This window comes from Lineus longissimus, chromosome 15, assembly GCF_910592395.1.
Source record: "Lineus longissimus chromosome 15, tnLinLong1.2, whole genome shotgun sequence".
In the NCBI taxonomy this organism is placed as follows: Eukaryota; Metazoa; Nemertea; class Pilidiophora; order Heteronemertea; family Lineidae; genus Lineus; species Lineus longissimus.
Window position 1 is genome coordinate 8,779,739 of NC_088322.1, and position 16,593 is coordinate 8,796,331.

The following is a 16,593-nucleotide window of genomic DNA, read 5'->3' on the forward strand; positions in this document are numbered from 1 at the left end:
CAGGCGATGTTGCACAGTGTGTGTAATGCGGGAGTGATACGATTGGCCAGCCAATTAGTTCTTGTGTAGTAAGAAGACTTGCAATTGGTCAATTTTAAGATTTTGAATGTCGAAGTCGAGTCTTGAATTTCGAAGTCGAGTTTTGAATTTCTAATCTCGAAATGAGCCTTCTGCGCTTTCATACAGTTTTGTGCACATCTATGCACACGATAGTTACTTAATACAATGTATATTAACTTAGAATCGTGCAATAATTTTGGGAAGATCATACATACACGTTCACATGTACACGACATTGCATCAGAATCTTATCTTGAGTTTCGACTGGGTCGGTGAACAAGTGTTTACTTTATGGAGCCTAAATAATATGATATCATGTACAGGGAATCGGAACACGGGTACACATATGTACATTTAGGTCCCTGAAAATATTCTGTTCCATAATCAACTTGTTCTAGTGGCTCATGATTACACATGGTGATAATTTTGTCTGATGACCTTGCACATCAGGATGATCTATCTATATGTCGTCCTTAATAAACACTTGTCCTCGAGAGTCATCTTATCATGAGCGGTTAGTAGGTCAGCCTCTAACCACAATTACCATAATCGTGCTGTTTCTTTCAACATGTTTATGTCAACCTGAATTCAGTAGCCTATTTCTTCGGCTCTACTTGTGAAAATCATAAGGTCAAACGATAAGCAGAAGACCAAGTGTAGGACACCTACCCAAATCCTATTCAAATTAATTCGATTTCGCAAACTACTATATGTTTTGAGTGACTTATCAGCAGATGATGATCGGTCACAGTGCCAAACTTGGCGTAGTTTTCAGGTCTTTAGTTCGAGTGGACTGTTTGTTTTCGGAGGCGCGGCTGACCAGGTAGAAACGTTAGGTAGATCGTGAGAGCTAAAGACATTCAGTACACGGGACAGTGCCGAATTTTCATAAAAAAATAGGGTCGTTAACAATTTACGGCATTTCAATTCACCTGAAATCGTTGGTACCTTAGGCTTTCCAACCACGTCCGAGGAACAATGAGACTTCTGGTGTTATCACTCCTTGCGCTCTTTTGCGCAAATTCATACGCATGCCCAGATAGCTGCACGTGCGACTTGAAACTAAAAGCTGTAACTTGTCCAGGTGTCGATTACCAAGGATTACTCGCAGTTGTTGCCAACCTGTCCACCGATACGACCACTCTTACCATTGGGAGTCCGGTAGGCAATGCCAGTGTGACCTTTCTGTCAAACGACACATTCATTGGGATTACAGCCAAAGGATTAACCAGCCTAACGCTCTGTTCAACTGGGTTACTAACCATTGATGACCACGCCCTTCAGCCGCTGAAGAAATTAACCTCGATCACATTGACTGGAAACCCTCTGACGAATATATCGAGAAACCTCATCGTGGACAACCCATCATTGACCGAGCTTGCGATAACGAAAAGCCCCAACCTCCAAACTTTCAGCTCGATTGCAGGAGGAGAGAATTTGAAATCCTTGGACCTGAGCAACAATGGCATCAGTACAATTCCTAACGCGTCATTCAATGGATTAGACCAACTTACAACACTTAACCTGGCGAATAACAAGTTTGACGTAATCGGTGCTGGTATGTTCCAAGGAATCGACGACACGCTCTTAGACCTTAATCTCTCGCAGTTAACCCCTCCCAAGACGGTGCAGACAAAGCCTTTCGAACTCCTCCATTCGCTGACTTCTCTGAAATTCGCCGGCATCGTAAACAAAACTTTCAGTGCAATGATCTTCTCCGGCTTAACTGCGCTGCAGAGACTTGATGTTTCGAACAACGGACTTACAGAAATTCCTTTCGAAGCAATGGGGCAATTCAGTGCAGTACTTACTGAACTAGTTGCTGACGACAATAAGGTGATTATCCTGAAAGCTATTGCGTTCGAGCAACTGCAGAAGTTGGATCACCTGTCGCTTGAACGAAACGGCTTGAAAGAGATCAAACCCGGACCGTTTCATGCTAATCCTAAACTCGCGTACATTAGCCTTAAAGGGAATAACCTAACAAGTATCCCAACAAAAATGTTCGCCCACCTCCCTCAGCTCAAGGAACTTGACCTTTCTGGCTGTGGACTTGAAAACCTTGAAACCGACACCTTCGCGGGCGCGGCTAACTTGACAAGTCTCAACCTTGCAGGAAGTGTCTTGGCTAACATAACTTCTGGCCCGTTTGATCCTTTGGTTAGTCTATCTACTCTGGACTTGTCGTACTCATCGGTTAGGTCTATAGAGCCGGGGGCGTTTGGCGCTTTAAAGGCGTTGAATGAGATAAACCTTGACATGAACTTGCTTGAAGGGATATCCGATGACTTGCTTCGTATGTTCAAGGATAACAATGTGACGGTGATCATGGGGCATAACCTCTGGGATTGCTCGTGCGAAGGTATGGAGAAGACGAAAGATTTCCTCGAGCAATCCAACTACACCACACCAATTATCTGTAGCAGTCCCGAGGAACTTAAAGGTCGGGATGTCGCGGACATCGCCAAGAATCAGATATGCTACGGTCCAAATATCACAAATTGTTGCCACGTTGACCTTAGGGCTGAACTAGGCGAGACCCTCACGTTTTTCTGCAATGTGACCGGATCTCCACAACCGGATATTACGTATCACGAAATTTCTGGTAACCCACTTCCACGCAACAGAACGAAATTTTCCGCGGATAAAACCATGGTGACCGTCTACAACGTTACTAACCAAAACAACGGCAATTTCACATGCTTTGCGGGGAATACATACGGAAACATCACTAATTATTTCGAGTTGTTCGTCTTGACCCCTGAACCCACCATGGAACCCGCCAAGCCATACAAGGAGGGCTCCCTCACTTGGATTATCCTTGGAGTCGCCATCGCCGTCGTATTCATCGTAACCGTGATTGGACTCATTGTTTACTTCGTGAGGAAGCGAGATCGGAATCCAACTGAACTGCTTGTTAACAGCATGGAGAACAACATTCCATAGGGCTAGCTACTCTCAGTTGTTAGACCCTCATCGAAAATCAGGATAATATGCTTAATACGATTCTTAATGGGTTTCTATGGTCAGTTAGGCGTACTCTATCTCTCAACACATTCAAATCATTTGTAGCTTGCATGTTAAATAAAAGTCGCTGAGCTCCCGGGCTATCTACATTCGTGGTACAAATGACAGTAATCAAAGTACTCATGGATAGCCACTAAACATTAATATATTTATATTTAAACTATTTACAATTCAAGCGTACTGATTAACATAACCCAATAAAAGTGCGGGCCAACTCTGATTGATAGAGACCAATAAAAGTGCGGGCCAACTCTGATTGATAGAAACTAATAAAAGTGCGGGCCAACTTTGATTAAACATGTGATGTCTCCTGGGACAGATTGGAACTTAAGCGCCATATTATATTATTATATATAGCAACCAACCTCTAGCATCATTAGGTTCAAAACAGACTAAAGAAGACAAAATCGGTTATCCGCGTTCAATTGACTCTCAAATAAAATGATCATCGATACTTCATCATCTGCTGCTTATATCTTAATATGCTTCATTAATTGCCTTAGTTTGAATTGATTGACAATCGGATAACGATTAACAGTCAAAAGTAAGCGACACTTGATGCAATATTCAGATGAAGGCATATTTCCACTTGGGCAATTTACGCGGCGTTTTGCAGCTTGCTCAACTTTCACAGGCATTGAACATCTCCAACGGTTCAGCAGTATTCGTGTGGAAATTAACACATGCCTTGCCGCTCATGGCAGTGCAGGCTAGTGTGGTAATGGGTACAAGCAACATGCTGCATGAACGTTTTTGATGGTTTAATTGGAGACAATTGTGGTGGGTCTTCTTTCTGTAAAAAATGTTGGAATAGTGATCGCTATACGACATGGACTGCATACATGTAGATGTTTTGTCAAAAAGTACGAAACTGCTGCCAGTTTTTGCAGCCTCATTTACATGAAAATGCATTTTCTGTAACTACATATCTTTCAAGTGTTTGATTAATTGTACCTTTCAGGTCAGGCTTACATACGATTATCAGTCTTCATTGTTCAAGGTATGCATGTCGCTCGTTACGAGCATATACGCTAAATGATTTAGGCATCAAAATATAACATGAAATGACATGAGAGCGAAAACTGACATCAGCAAATTCTATGTTGCCAACTCTTCGGAAATGGCGTGCTCGTTCTTAAAGTTATGCCAACCATGATTTAGGAGGTATTTGAAATTTCAAGTGGCGGGCTTTTTTCGAGCACGTTGTTAAATTGAGCAATGTGTGCTACGTGGGTGAAGGCAAACCGTCATCTGTTCTCAAGACGAAATCCCCTGATGTAGACCAAAAGTGGTACTAGAAGAATCCACTTCAAGTATTAATTAGCGTTTTTGCTACTGCTATAAATTGCTTCATTTTTGCGAGTGAAATCATTCGCTTTCCCCTCGCACTCTCTTCGGAAGATACCTACACTTGTCGGTTTAAAGATGAAGTTCTTGATCTTTGCCTGTTTGGTAGGAATCGCCGCGGCACATTACGTTTACCGTGAGTATCACCGTCTCATACATTTTAAGGGTTGACCATTGGCCGAACCATTTTGCCTTACGCAATTAGAACTCCGTCAACATGAAGTGAATGCCAATTTCAGGGGTGTTCTCAGGAAATCAAAGAACTGACTCCGAGCCATGAAGTTGACATTCACTTCGTTTTCAAAGAGTTTTTATTTGTTTTAGGATTTCAAGTTCTCGCTAAAATGGTGATGTCTATGGTCAACCATTAGCTACAATTAAAAGAATAACACTCGGTTCACCGTGTCACTTGAACATCTCACCCGGGTAATGAACAACCCATTTTCAAATTAGTTCCACGATGTCAAATGTCGCCCTCATTTAATTTCATGTAATATTTTTAAATCAAGGGAAGTTGAGGATCATGCTTGTGGCATGTGACAGCATAATAATGATACGGTATTGTCAATTACAAGTGTGTTTTTTTGCGGGAGATACCACGTTCAAAGCGCCGCTCTCAAATTCCCAAAAGCAGCGTCTTAAACGGTCTCTAGAATCTTTTAAACTCTATCTTTGTTCCAAAGGAACGGGCCGCACCTTGAACACGTGAACCGTGCAAGTGACAACGCGAACCAAGCCTTATTGTTTCTAATCAGTGCTGGGCTGATTGTCACTTTCTGCATTATGAAGTTTGATAATTGAAAATGCTTCAAAGAGAAGTTAGTCAAATGTAAATCTTTCCACGAGGCTTATTTAAAAATAAATTAGGACAGCCACGATCAATGCCTCACACCAGTTTATTTATCATGCCAACTTGTTTTGTATTCACATGTACAGCAGACCTGCAGAAGGTTACGTCATGTACAATATTCACCCATCCTGGTTGTGGTAGAAAGAATTGCATTGCAGTGATTGTGTTGGCCCAGGTTTGAAATGTACATCTTCTACAACTTAGATTTCATTAAAATATATCACTAACTGAATTTTCACGAAGATTTCACATTAATTGAAATATAATCTTCAGTTTCAAACGCAGCTACTGTAGAGTGCTTTAACGTGATGTCATCACCCGCAATGCTGGAGAGACGGACAAAAGAAAGCAAGCTCAAATGACCAGTGAAGTCAGCGGTGACAATGATAGTTGTATCCTCCAACATGGCCGGCCGTGAAAACATTCTATACACGTATGAATTAATCATGCGTTGAACGCTGAATTAAAAACTTGTTGAAAATTTTTGATACGTCTGTTGGTTTTGAACGCCAACTTCGATTGATTTACTCGGCTTTGTTTACATATGATTTATATTGCCACTTGTTCGGTATATGTGTCACGAGCATGTATGCACACTGAATTTGGCTCGAAAACATGATGTAAAAATGACATGAGGGTGAAAAGTGATAGTGATAGTAAATCCCCTTCAACCAGCTCTTCGGAAATAATTTGTCGTTTTTCAATAAAGCTTAACTCAAAACACTCCAAGCATGAGAGCCTTTGATTTGAAAATCAAAACATCATAAAAACACTGCTGTTATTATACAAATGTAGCTGTTAATTTAAGGTAAAATTTAGGGTCAACCACGGAAGGTGGCATTTAGATTTCTGCATAAAAGAGTAATTGGCAACATTACGTGAAGCTTCCCCTAAGTACATGGTACCATTAGGAAAGCGACATAGAACTACGCTGTCGTTCTTTATTACTCGGAATGACACGAATAATATAAACGACTCAATGCTAAAGTCAAAAGGACGTTCGGAGAAACTGCTTTAACATTGCCAACCTGTCAGGAACTCCTTCCGGCGAACCCAGCTACTTGATCGCGTTACCTACACCTGGGGGACGTTTTTCCATCCTGCGTGGTAACTTTCAAGAACCTGGCAAAGCCACGGGGGATATGGCGGTCCCAAGGGGGACATTTCGTCACACTTCCCATTTTGGGCAACAATTTAATAACAAGGGAGTTATGAATCCTCGAAACGTCTACGTAAACGCCTATGCCATTGTTTGATATCGTTATCAGGGGGTCAAACTATTCAGGTAGGCGTTCGCGTTGGCGTTTCGGGATATTTGCGAAAACTCCCTTATCTCTCTGCGCGCCGAAGAATACGAAAGTCAATGAAGTAGCCATAGTAATGGCTTCGGCAACCTACCTGGTTTATGCATTTTACAGCGGCTGACTTTTTTTGTGTCCGGGCAATCTTTAATGAATGAAACGGCCAAGGGGCATTGTGCTCACCGTATACATCTTTTAGTAGGCAGGATCATGCTTAATTTAGAGGTGAATATGGTGAACATAATCAGGCATGAAGACTTTTTTAGATGTGTATTGATGTCAAGTAATAAGACAGGGCAGTATATCTAAGTTTATGATCCAACCAATAATTGTCTATGACATCAACAAGATCAATATCGTGTGATTGCTAAGAGTCCCTGCAATAAAAAATTCATCGAAAAAAATTTCATTAATAAGCGAGATATTGCACGTCCTACTTTTTCAGTTTTGACCCCCTGGTGGCCAAATCAAGAATCAGATCAGGCCAAAATTCGGTGTCAGAGATTATCTGATGTAGGGGGTTACATGTACCAACTTTCAAGTTCATAGCTTCAGCAGTTAAGAAACGTGCCATAGTTACACTCTAATGGCCAATTTACGCCATTTGACCTCTGTGACCTAGAAAAGGAGGTCAAATCCAAAAATCGTAGGACATGTGGTGTATCCTTGCTAGAAGTCCCTGCCATAACAATTTTATCGAAAACAATTCACTCAAATGAGCAAGATATTGCACTTCTTCCTTTTTCCATTATGGCCCCCTGGTGGCCGAATAAAGAATCAGATCAGGCCAAAATTCGGCATCAAAGGTTATCTGATGTAGGGGGTTATACATGTATGCACCAAGTTCAAGTTCATACTTTACTGGTTAAGAAACGTGCCATAGTTTACACTCTAACGGCCAATTTACGCCATCTGACCTCTGTGACCTTGAAAAGTAGGTCAAATTGAAAACTCGTAAGACATGTGATGTATTCTTCCTAAGAGTACCTACCATAAAAATGTTATCGAAAACAAGTCACTTATAGTTACACTGAAACAGCCAATTTACGCCATTTGACCTCTGTGACCTTGAAAAGTAGGTCAAATTAAAAACCCGTACGATATATGATTTATCCTTGCTATGAGTACCTACCACAAAAATTTCATTCCAAACAAGTCATTTATAAGTGAGATATCACACTTTTTAGATATCTACATTCGGCCCCCTGGTGGCCAAATTAAGAATCAGATCGGACCGAAATTTAGTGTCACAGGTCATCTGACCAAGGGAGTCCTGTGTACAAAGTTACAAGTTCATAGGCTTAGCGGTTAAGAAACGTGCCACTGTTTTTGAAACAGGATACGACGACGACGGACCACGGACGACGGACGACGACGACAGACGACGACGGACGACGGACACTGCGGTATTGTATAGACTCCCCTATGGTGAGCCAAAAATGTTGGTTCATACTGAGTTTTTCAATAACAAGACATTTGTTCGTGTAACCAAAGACGATTCAATAGCGCAGAACATATCCGCTTCCTTTTGGGAATAAACACCAATAGCAGCTATCTTTACCACAAAAAATATTGTTTCGATCCGATAGAGTTCACTACCTGAATGTTGTTGTGTTTTTCAGATCATGTCCCTAGACACCACCACCACCACCACTGCCAATTCCTAAGTAAATCCAATTACCAATACTTGGGTGGTAAAGATGCCCATGGACACTATACCGCCGAAGCGTGCAAGAGGAGCTGCGGATCGGGATGCCGAGCCGTTGATTTCAACAAGGCTAGGCACGCCTGCTACCACTTCCACAGTAGGCCACACCATGGATCCGGACATTACAACAGAGATGTTGATCACTATTACAAACATGGTTGCTGAACTCCCATTGAGCATTGACTAAGATACATATAGGCCTATATAACTGTTGTTAAAAAACAATTTTTTCACTAGCTTGAGGTTAACTTTGACTTGGCTATTAAGTAAAGGATATGACTTAGAAGCGTTAGTGAATCAACTGGTTTTGAACAATTGGCCCAACGTGTTCGATATCAGGCTTGAAATGCAGTACAAAACCAACATTGCTAGTTTATCTATGTACATGTATTGTCTAAAAAACAGTGCAAATAAACATGATGAACTAAAAAGCGAATAACTTATTCAAGTTTTGATTTATCAGGGAGTTTTCGCAAATCACCCGAAACACCGATGCAAACGCCTGTCTTATTGTTCGAAATCGTGATCGGGAGATTGAACAATCGGAATGGCGTTCGCGATAACGTTTCGGGGGCTTTGCGACAACTCCGTTGCAACTCTTCCGTCTTCCCAGTTCCCTCCCCGAGAGCATGCTACAAAAGGCAACTACGGTTGGGCGCCCACTGTATGAAAGACTAGCGACTCCGTCTTTAGCCATAATGAGTAATGCCCCAGATACGCATAGCCTACTAACCATGATATATGCAAAACGAAATCCCAGTTGACATGGCTGTGCGTGCTGTAAACTGCAAAAGCCTCAAGCCTCTTTTTTTGCGATTCCCTGGCAAATGTCCAATTCCGGGCCATTACGCCTGAAATGATGATAATGATGATGATGACGATGACGATTGTGATGAATCGCGAGTATCTCTGGAAAAAAAGTAATATCAATTTTTGGACAATATTGCTGTGTATTTTCAAAAATGTTTTTTTATTTTTGCGAATCGGGCGTACTTGTGTAATCCGCAAAAAATGAGACGCCTGCGAAATCTTCGCGGTTTAGAGTATCTATCAGATAACATAACCACCCGTGATCCATTCAAGGCTGTCAGTAAGTAATTTACCCTATCAAAGGTCTCACAATCTATTTTTGGTTAATAATTCGGGCAGATTTCCCATTGGACCAGACCCCCCCCCCATCGCCTTGATGGTGCGAGATCTGCCTAGTTGCATTCTCAAGAGTAAACTTGTCACAAATGATGCTGGTGTTTAAGTAAATCAAGTCACTTGGGGAGCGAGTCCTACCCAGTGTATGATAAACGGACACTAAAGGTAAGTTACGAGATGCTATGGGTGCGATTAGCTTCGATTTGGGCTATGAAACAAAGGTCATAGAAAACTGCTGTGGGGGTTTTCAAATATTTCGATATACATCATGCAGAACCAATGAAGGTATCCGTAATCGATTCGCTCCTTTAGAGGTACCTGTGTCACTCTGTTCTAAGCCCTTCATCTCACTTCATATGATTATATATCAGAACTATAGCTCGGCCATTAAACTTTCATACGACATCTGCTTGCCACTTACTTTTATCAAATTTCCATTTTGACATAATTTTCTTCACCTCTGACGTTCATAAGGCAGAATATGTCAGCATTGTTGTTATGCGTGATGAGGTTCGATTACACTACCATTGCGGAATTGATGATACATCACTTTGACCAACTCCATGAACTGGAACTGCCTGCCGTGGCACATACATGTACTTATATCACAAGAGTAGGTGTTTGTATGTGAGCACACTTGCAGTTTGTGCATTGCAAGACTCCTGTGCTGAACGCTTATCACTTTAGCAGCAGCCCAGTAAAACGCGCCGAATATGTACCAGAAGCATGGACCGAGTCGTAAAAGGTTAATGCTCTCTGTGTATTCGGACTTGTCTGGGTTTGTGTAGAACGGGGAGACCTTCATTAGGAGGAAGAGAGTTAGACCACAGACGGGCATGATGGCGAATATGCAAAGCCAAACCTACAAATAAAATCACAGGAAAGTTAGAGTTTTAATTTTGAAAAATGCTGTATAGGCAAGGAAAAAGTCGGGTTCGTCGGAAAAAGTTGTTGGGTATGGAAAAAAGCTAGATTCTTGTTATTAATATACTAAAACTGCAGTCGCCTACCGCGAGCGAATTGCGGTCGTTTCGCTCCATGACCTTTTCGCCCCCAGGCGTTTCGCTCCTAATCGAAGTCGTTTCGCTTCAAATCTCAGTCGTTTCGCTCCAAATCGCAGTCGTTTCGCTCCTTGGGACTTGGGGTCGTTTAGCATCAGAGTCAATTTAGGACAAGTGGCGCATGCGCTTTTTGCTATGGATATCCGTACGGACGAGGGACCATCTCCAAGGTTTACCGTGATGACTGATGTGAACGCTCATCACCTTACGCAGAGATACACGGAGAGGTCAAAGTCTTACGCAGCGGTACAAGGACAGGTCTAAGTCCAACGGACGTTAAAATCATCTGTTGGCTTCAAAAGCATCCAATGGATGCTAAATCGTTAATTTATAAGACTAGGTCTGTTTGAATCTGGTTTCACTTTATGTCTTTGATGGACGCTGCCGCCCAATGGACGCTAAATCGTTCGTAGGATCTGTTGCATAAATCTACCAAAGAGGCCTGATCAGCTAGCATTGGCTTTTCTTGTTCATCACTTTAGACAAGGGCTGTCCAATGGACGCTAAATCGTCCGTACGACTGATTGAGAAATAAACTGCCTACTCCCAAAACAGCCAATGGACGCTAAATCGTCCATTGAGGCCTGATCAACTAGCATTGGCTGGGAGATTTCGGCACACACTTGACGCTATTAGAAAACTTACACAACGACAAAGTTTGCGGAACCAATGATGTCAGCAATGGCGGATTTGCACTAAAGTTAGAGTCGATTCTCTTGGAGTGAAGTCTGCATACTGCGTTTATCGTCTTGATTTAGCTCACTGCGATTTAGAGGGAGAACTTGGGTGTGGGATTTATGTGACCAGGAGGAAAATGCACCTATTCGCCTCCATGCGCCTCCTCGATGTAGCAAGAGACTGATTTCCGCAAGTGTTGTGAGGTGGTTTAGCACATGTCTAGGAAATTCGACAGTTACAATCAGTTTTGGTGAGATCTTCGTTGCAGACCACCGGACCGAAAGTCCAACATTCTAACCCTTGAACCACATAGGTCCTTATGTTAGAGTGGAGATTTTCTTCGCCTGTAATAGCCAGGCTATGGCGATATGATTGCTGTGGATCGCCCTCGCCTGAAGTAATGATTTCTTGCAGACTCTATACTCGGGATGGCGGTGCCGTTCCTCGGGTTCTTGTTTCTCCGATGTAAAGAAGGTTCAATGTTCCGGTGTTCTATATATTTCCCAGGGCCCATATTCCCCGGGTTCTATGTGTTGCGGTTAACAAAAACAGTTTTGAACTATTGTTGCGGCACGAAAATGCAGGGGAGAAACACTGGCCCTAGCAGTATTCCAAACCCGAACCAACTCTCCTACTCGTGCTTCTAACCGTGGCCGGCACTGACCCTTAATATCTTGCACAAAAGTGATTTCTCTTAGTCTCTACAAAGCGAAATATCATTCTTGTTAATTTCCAGAGCAGATACCTCTTTATAATCAATACATTTGCTCTTGTATCGTATTAGGGGAACATAGGCACCTTGAAACATAGGGATGACCCCCGTTTGAAGAAATAAAGCATCAACGACGTGTTTTTTGTTTCTTCCGATTTTTATTGGTCTTAAACAATTTCAAAGATTGACTGTACTAGATATATTTTATCACCATTTGTATCATGAGATGAACACCTAACACCTTCCTGGGGATATGTGGATATACCTAAGATTGTATAACTGATGGCGTTGTCATTTAAAATGAAAGGCATATAATGGTGAAAGGCCTGTGAATACCTCTGACTTGTACAGGCAAGTTACACATCGTGTTTAATTATATATGGATTCTTTTTTTAAACACTCTATTAACCAAATGGTTTATAAACAGATGAAATTGAAATTGTGAAATCAAAAATGAATTTTAGTGCTTTGAATGCATCTTTAAGTCAATTAGTGAGTAATAAATGACAATGTGACCTGAACTGGCAATCGGAGGTACACGAAGGCACATGACACAATATGGCAAACAATAAAACCAATTAAAAAGAAAAACAGTGTTTAGAACATAAGCTTTTTTCTGATTCAATTTAAATATTCGGATGTGTTTTGACAATACATTATACACTATAACACGATTTTGACATTCAATTTAGTAACTTTGATTTGGAGTACGAGACGATATGATATGATATGATTATTTTATTTTATTTTGCATCTTCATCATAATCCATTTGGTTCACACGGTTCATGCCACTTGCTTGGTTGGCGTTGAGGGTTTCATCACAACTGGCAGTATTGGTCACCCGAACTGAAAAAAACGAGAAGAATGAAGTACATGCTTTGATACTCATGGTGCACTAGAACTGCCAGACCGACGATTTATGAAAACCCCTCCTCCCCTACTGCAAGATGTAAGCACTCACACTACTTCTCCTGAAGCAGGCGTTTGGGACTTCTCATCATGTATAAACTGGCCAATCAGAAGAGGTCTATCATGCTCGTTTGGCTTAGAAAACACGGGCCACGGCGCTTACATGGCTTCTGATTGACAAATACTGAGCAGAAGTTCAAGTGTGTTGCTTTAGGAAAGCGGCGAATGGTGAATGACAACATCGGCAGTGGTGAAGGAGAAAGGTTTTGTGTTACTTCATGATGATGACATCAACAACGTCCGACTGCATGGTCTGTTCCTGTTGTTCACAAACAGGCCGCAATTGCGTCGGAGACTGAATATCGTTTTTTAGCCAATACAAATATGCAACCCTTGTAGGGTTTTTAGCAAAATGAAAATCATGAAGTGTTTGTTTAGAATCTGAAAACCAATTTAACGAACAATCTTACGATATTGGTGAATATTTGTGTTCATTTCTAAGTCTGTACACGCAGAAGTCAACAACTGGTCAAAAATGATTTTTGACACGAACTAAATTACATTTGGTCCAAGGCTATCGATTCAACCTCCTTCATTTCCGACAACAGTCAATATTTAACATTCTTGTGCAATTCTAAGAAATGTGATAAAGTAAACAATGCACTGAAGTATTCGGTATGAGTGATTGGCCTAATACACATGCAAGTAACATTTGATTTATATTTTCGCAAAGTGTTAAGGAATATCGAGAGCTATTGCAATTAAAGTTATAAAAAGTCACTGATGCCATCGATGTGACCCCCGTCATTTTCAAATAGAACTGTCACGTTCTCGCGCAATACAAAGAAATCTGATAAGTTATTGGTATGGTACTCTTTGTGTACATGTATGTAGTCCTATCACCTTTACCGGTGTGACAGCGGATATAGTCCCCCTGGAGTCATAGTCCGGTAGCATTGTATTTGATCAATTAAGCAGCATGATCTATTGTACCGCTAACCCTAACCAAAACATTTAGCAATGCGGGCTATTGTTACACGGACTATCAGCCCTAGGACTGCTATCCCTTGCACACCGGGTAAGAGCTATTACACTGTTCAAAAGTTTCATGGTAATAGATTAAAAAAGTGTTGACAATTTGATAAGGTATTGCTCTGATTTATATTCTTGCAAACTGTAAAAAAATTTGAAAATAAATTTAGATCTTCTTGGTAATAGCTAAAAATACTCATTGGTGATAGTGTTGACAATTTGATAAGGTTCATTGTATTGCTCTGAAGTGTCTAGATAACAGTTAATACGGTGGTAATACATTGTAAGAGGCAAAGAAAATAAAAGTGAACGGAAAATGAAAACAGAAAGTGTATACAAGAATAAGTCTTTAAGCGAATACTGTTGAATTCGATTGCTCTGAATCGACTTGGGAAAAGAAGCAGCAGCAATAACAAGGAAAATGCGGAAGGAAAATATTGAAAATGTATGCCTCTCCGGCCGGGAATCGAACCCGGGTCTCCCGCGTGACAGGCGGGGATACTTACCACTATACTACCGAAGATTGCTGAGAGTTTGAAGTCAGATTCCAGATCATACGAAACATGTAGTCCACCCATAAGTGTTATGTATGATATGGATGAGTTTCTATTTTGTATTAAAAGTGATTTTCTTCTGTCAGTAACAGAATCTTAGTAGATTTTCTAGTCAACTCCAATCAATTTTGATGTGAAGTTCATATTAATGAATATTTATAATGCTCTATTGAAATAAATAGACTTAGTAAAAGAAGTAGCAGCAATGACTTGGAAAATGCGGACGGAAAATATTAAAAATCTATGCCTCTCCGGCCGGGAATGGAACCCAGGTCTCCCGCGTGACAGGCGGGGATACTTACCACTATACTACCGAAGATTGCTGAGAGCTTGAAGTCAGATTCAAGATCATACGAAACATGTAGTCCACCCATAAGTGTTATGTATGATATGGGTGAGTTTCTATTTTGTATTAAAAGTGATTTTCTTCTGTCAGTAACAGAATCATAGTAGATTTTCTAGTCAACTTCAATCTTTTATGTATTGTGCAGAAGAGCCATTTTGAAAGTGCTCACAGATTGCAAAAGTAACTGGATGCAGACAAAAAGCTATAGCACACTGTAGTTGCACTAAGTTTTTTTTAAACATACCTAATCAATAAGTTTACAAGGTCGGCAACGGAGTTTTCCTTTTCTAAGGCCCGGACGTTTGAGATGCCATGATTTCCTTGAAGGTAGGTTTTTATGGCGTTGACCTGACTAACGGTGATCGATTGGTCAAGATGGAGGACCATTGTGGCGTTTAACTGGTCTAGCTCGACCTTGGTTTCCTTTCCCTGGGGCATTGTGAATGATAAACTCCGGAGATCTAAAGAAAAAATAATTTCTTCTATATATAGGTCAGTCAAATCTTAGGAATTAACCCCAAATTGGTAACATCCTTAAACTGATTAGGACTTTGCCACTGGTTACCACCCACATGTAGACATCCCCTCTACTCACCAATTCATTCCAAGACGGTGACATGACCGAGCAAGAAATAAATAATTGCTGCTGACATGTTAAAGATGAAAAGATAGTTTATGCAAATGTGTGTATGTCTTCATGTGGTCGTGAGCTATAACTGCAACATCATATCACGAGTTTGAAGTATAAACCAGCAGTAAAAACCACTAAAGTGTCCATTATTTTCTTCATGCAGTGCGTCTGAACGATACTTCTGGTACAATCATGTGTTTGTATATCTGTACACACAACGGCATGGCCAAAATTCATATCCAGTTTACACAATGTACAAAAATTTACAATTTTTTGTTTGAGAATTGATATTTTGCGAATTTATCTATATCAAGTTTACACAATTTCAAAAAAATTTGAATTCGATTATAAATTTCAAATATTTAACGAATGGCTTAGGCATTTTAATGTTAGGATCATATCACCTTAATGGAATATTAAAGAAAGACTGTAGGCAGGAACCAGGTAGATATTGAGAGTTGCACAAAGTCGCCAAAAGGAGTCTAACCTATTTCTGAGTGCAGCCAAACTATTTAGGCTTGTGAGAGGGATATATGAATCACCGAAACACAACCGAGTCCTCGAACTGTACAAGTAATTCACCAGAGTGCGATCAATTTGACTCCCTGGGCCCTGCTCGTAGTGCCCATTTAACAAGCTAATAAAGCATCGTACTAAGTCCGACTAACTTACCTTTCTAGGGCTTTGACAATATTCCCAGTCTTTCTCCAATCATGAATATGAGCGAAATGGTTTTGTCTTCGACGTGTCATCGCCTATATATGGTCATGACGTACGGAGTTCGAGGTAGGAAAGCCCATCTATGGGCGGTTATTTCCGCATAAATAGAGGTTGTCTCAAATAGACATTTTATGTCGTGTTATGACTCAAATAGACGTTTGGTGGCGCTTTTCAAATAGACATACACTCAAATAGACGTTTGGTGGCGCTCGTATCTCAAATAAACATATATTGTCGTGTTTTCTGATTTTTGTGTATAACTCAAATATACGTTTGGTGGCGCTTTTCAAATAGACATACACTCAAATAGACGTTTGGTGGCGCTCGTATCTCAAATAAACATATATTGTCGTGTTTTCTGATTTTTGTGTATAACTCAAATAGACGTTTGGTGGCGCTTTTCCGCAAAAATGGAAGTTCCCCAAATAGACGTTGTGTGGCGCTGGAATCAATTTTAATGACGGCGACAGCGATATTGCAACGTACTCTCTACTATACAACAGTAGAGCA

The 16,593-nt window shown here is 40.9% G+C and overlaps 1 protein-coding gene, 1 long non-coding RNA gene and 1 other non-coding gene across 3 annotated transcripts; 1 reads left to right on the top strand and 2 right to left on the bottom strand.

Moving 5' to 3' along the window:
• Positions 1-710: 710 nt before the first annotated feature.
• LOC135499512 (leucine-rich repeats and immunoglobulin-like domains protein 1) lies at positions 711-8,732 on the top strand. Its single transcript, XM_064790307.1, has 2 exons — positions 711-4,570; positions 8,208-8,732. The coding sequence occupies exon 1, from the start codon at positions 1,039-1,041 to the stop codon at positions 3,004-3,006; it is 1,968 nt and encodes a 655-aa protein (XP_064646377.1). The 5' UTR covers positions 711-1,038; the 3' UTR covers positions 3,007-4,570; positions 8,208-8,732.
• Positions 8,733-12,042: 3,310 nt separating this feature from the next.
• Positions 12,043-16,162, bottom strand: LOC135499883 (uncharacterized). The gene is made up of 3 exons (XR_010449364.1): positions 16,036-16,162; positions 14,977-15,193; positions 12,043-12,737 (listed from the first exon to the last, which is right to left on the bottom strand). It is a non-coding gene; the product is annotated as an uncharacterized LOC135499883 (long non-coding RNA).
• Positions 14,284-14,355, bottom strand: Trnad-guc (transfer RNA aspartic acid (anticodon GUC)). Its single transcript has one exon. It is a non-coding gene; the product is annotated as a tRNA-Asp (tRNA).
• Positions 16,163-16,593: the final 431 nt, after the last annotated feature.

Excerpts from the sequence above, each read along its gene's own strand:
- LOC135499512 (XM_064790307.1), top strand. The coding sequence starts at position 1,039 with ATGAGACTTCTGGTGTTATCACTCCTTGCGCTCTTTTGCGCAAATTCA.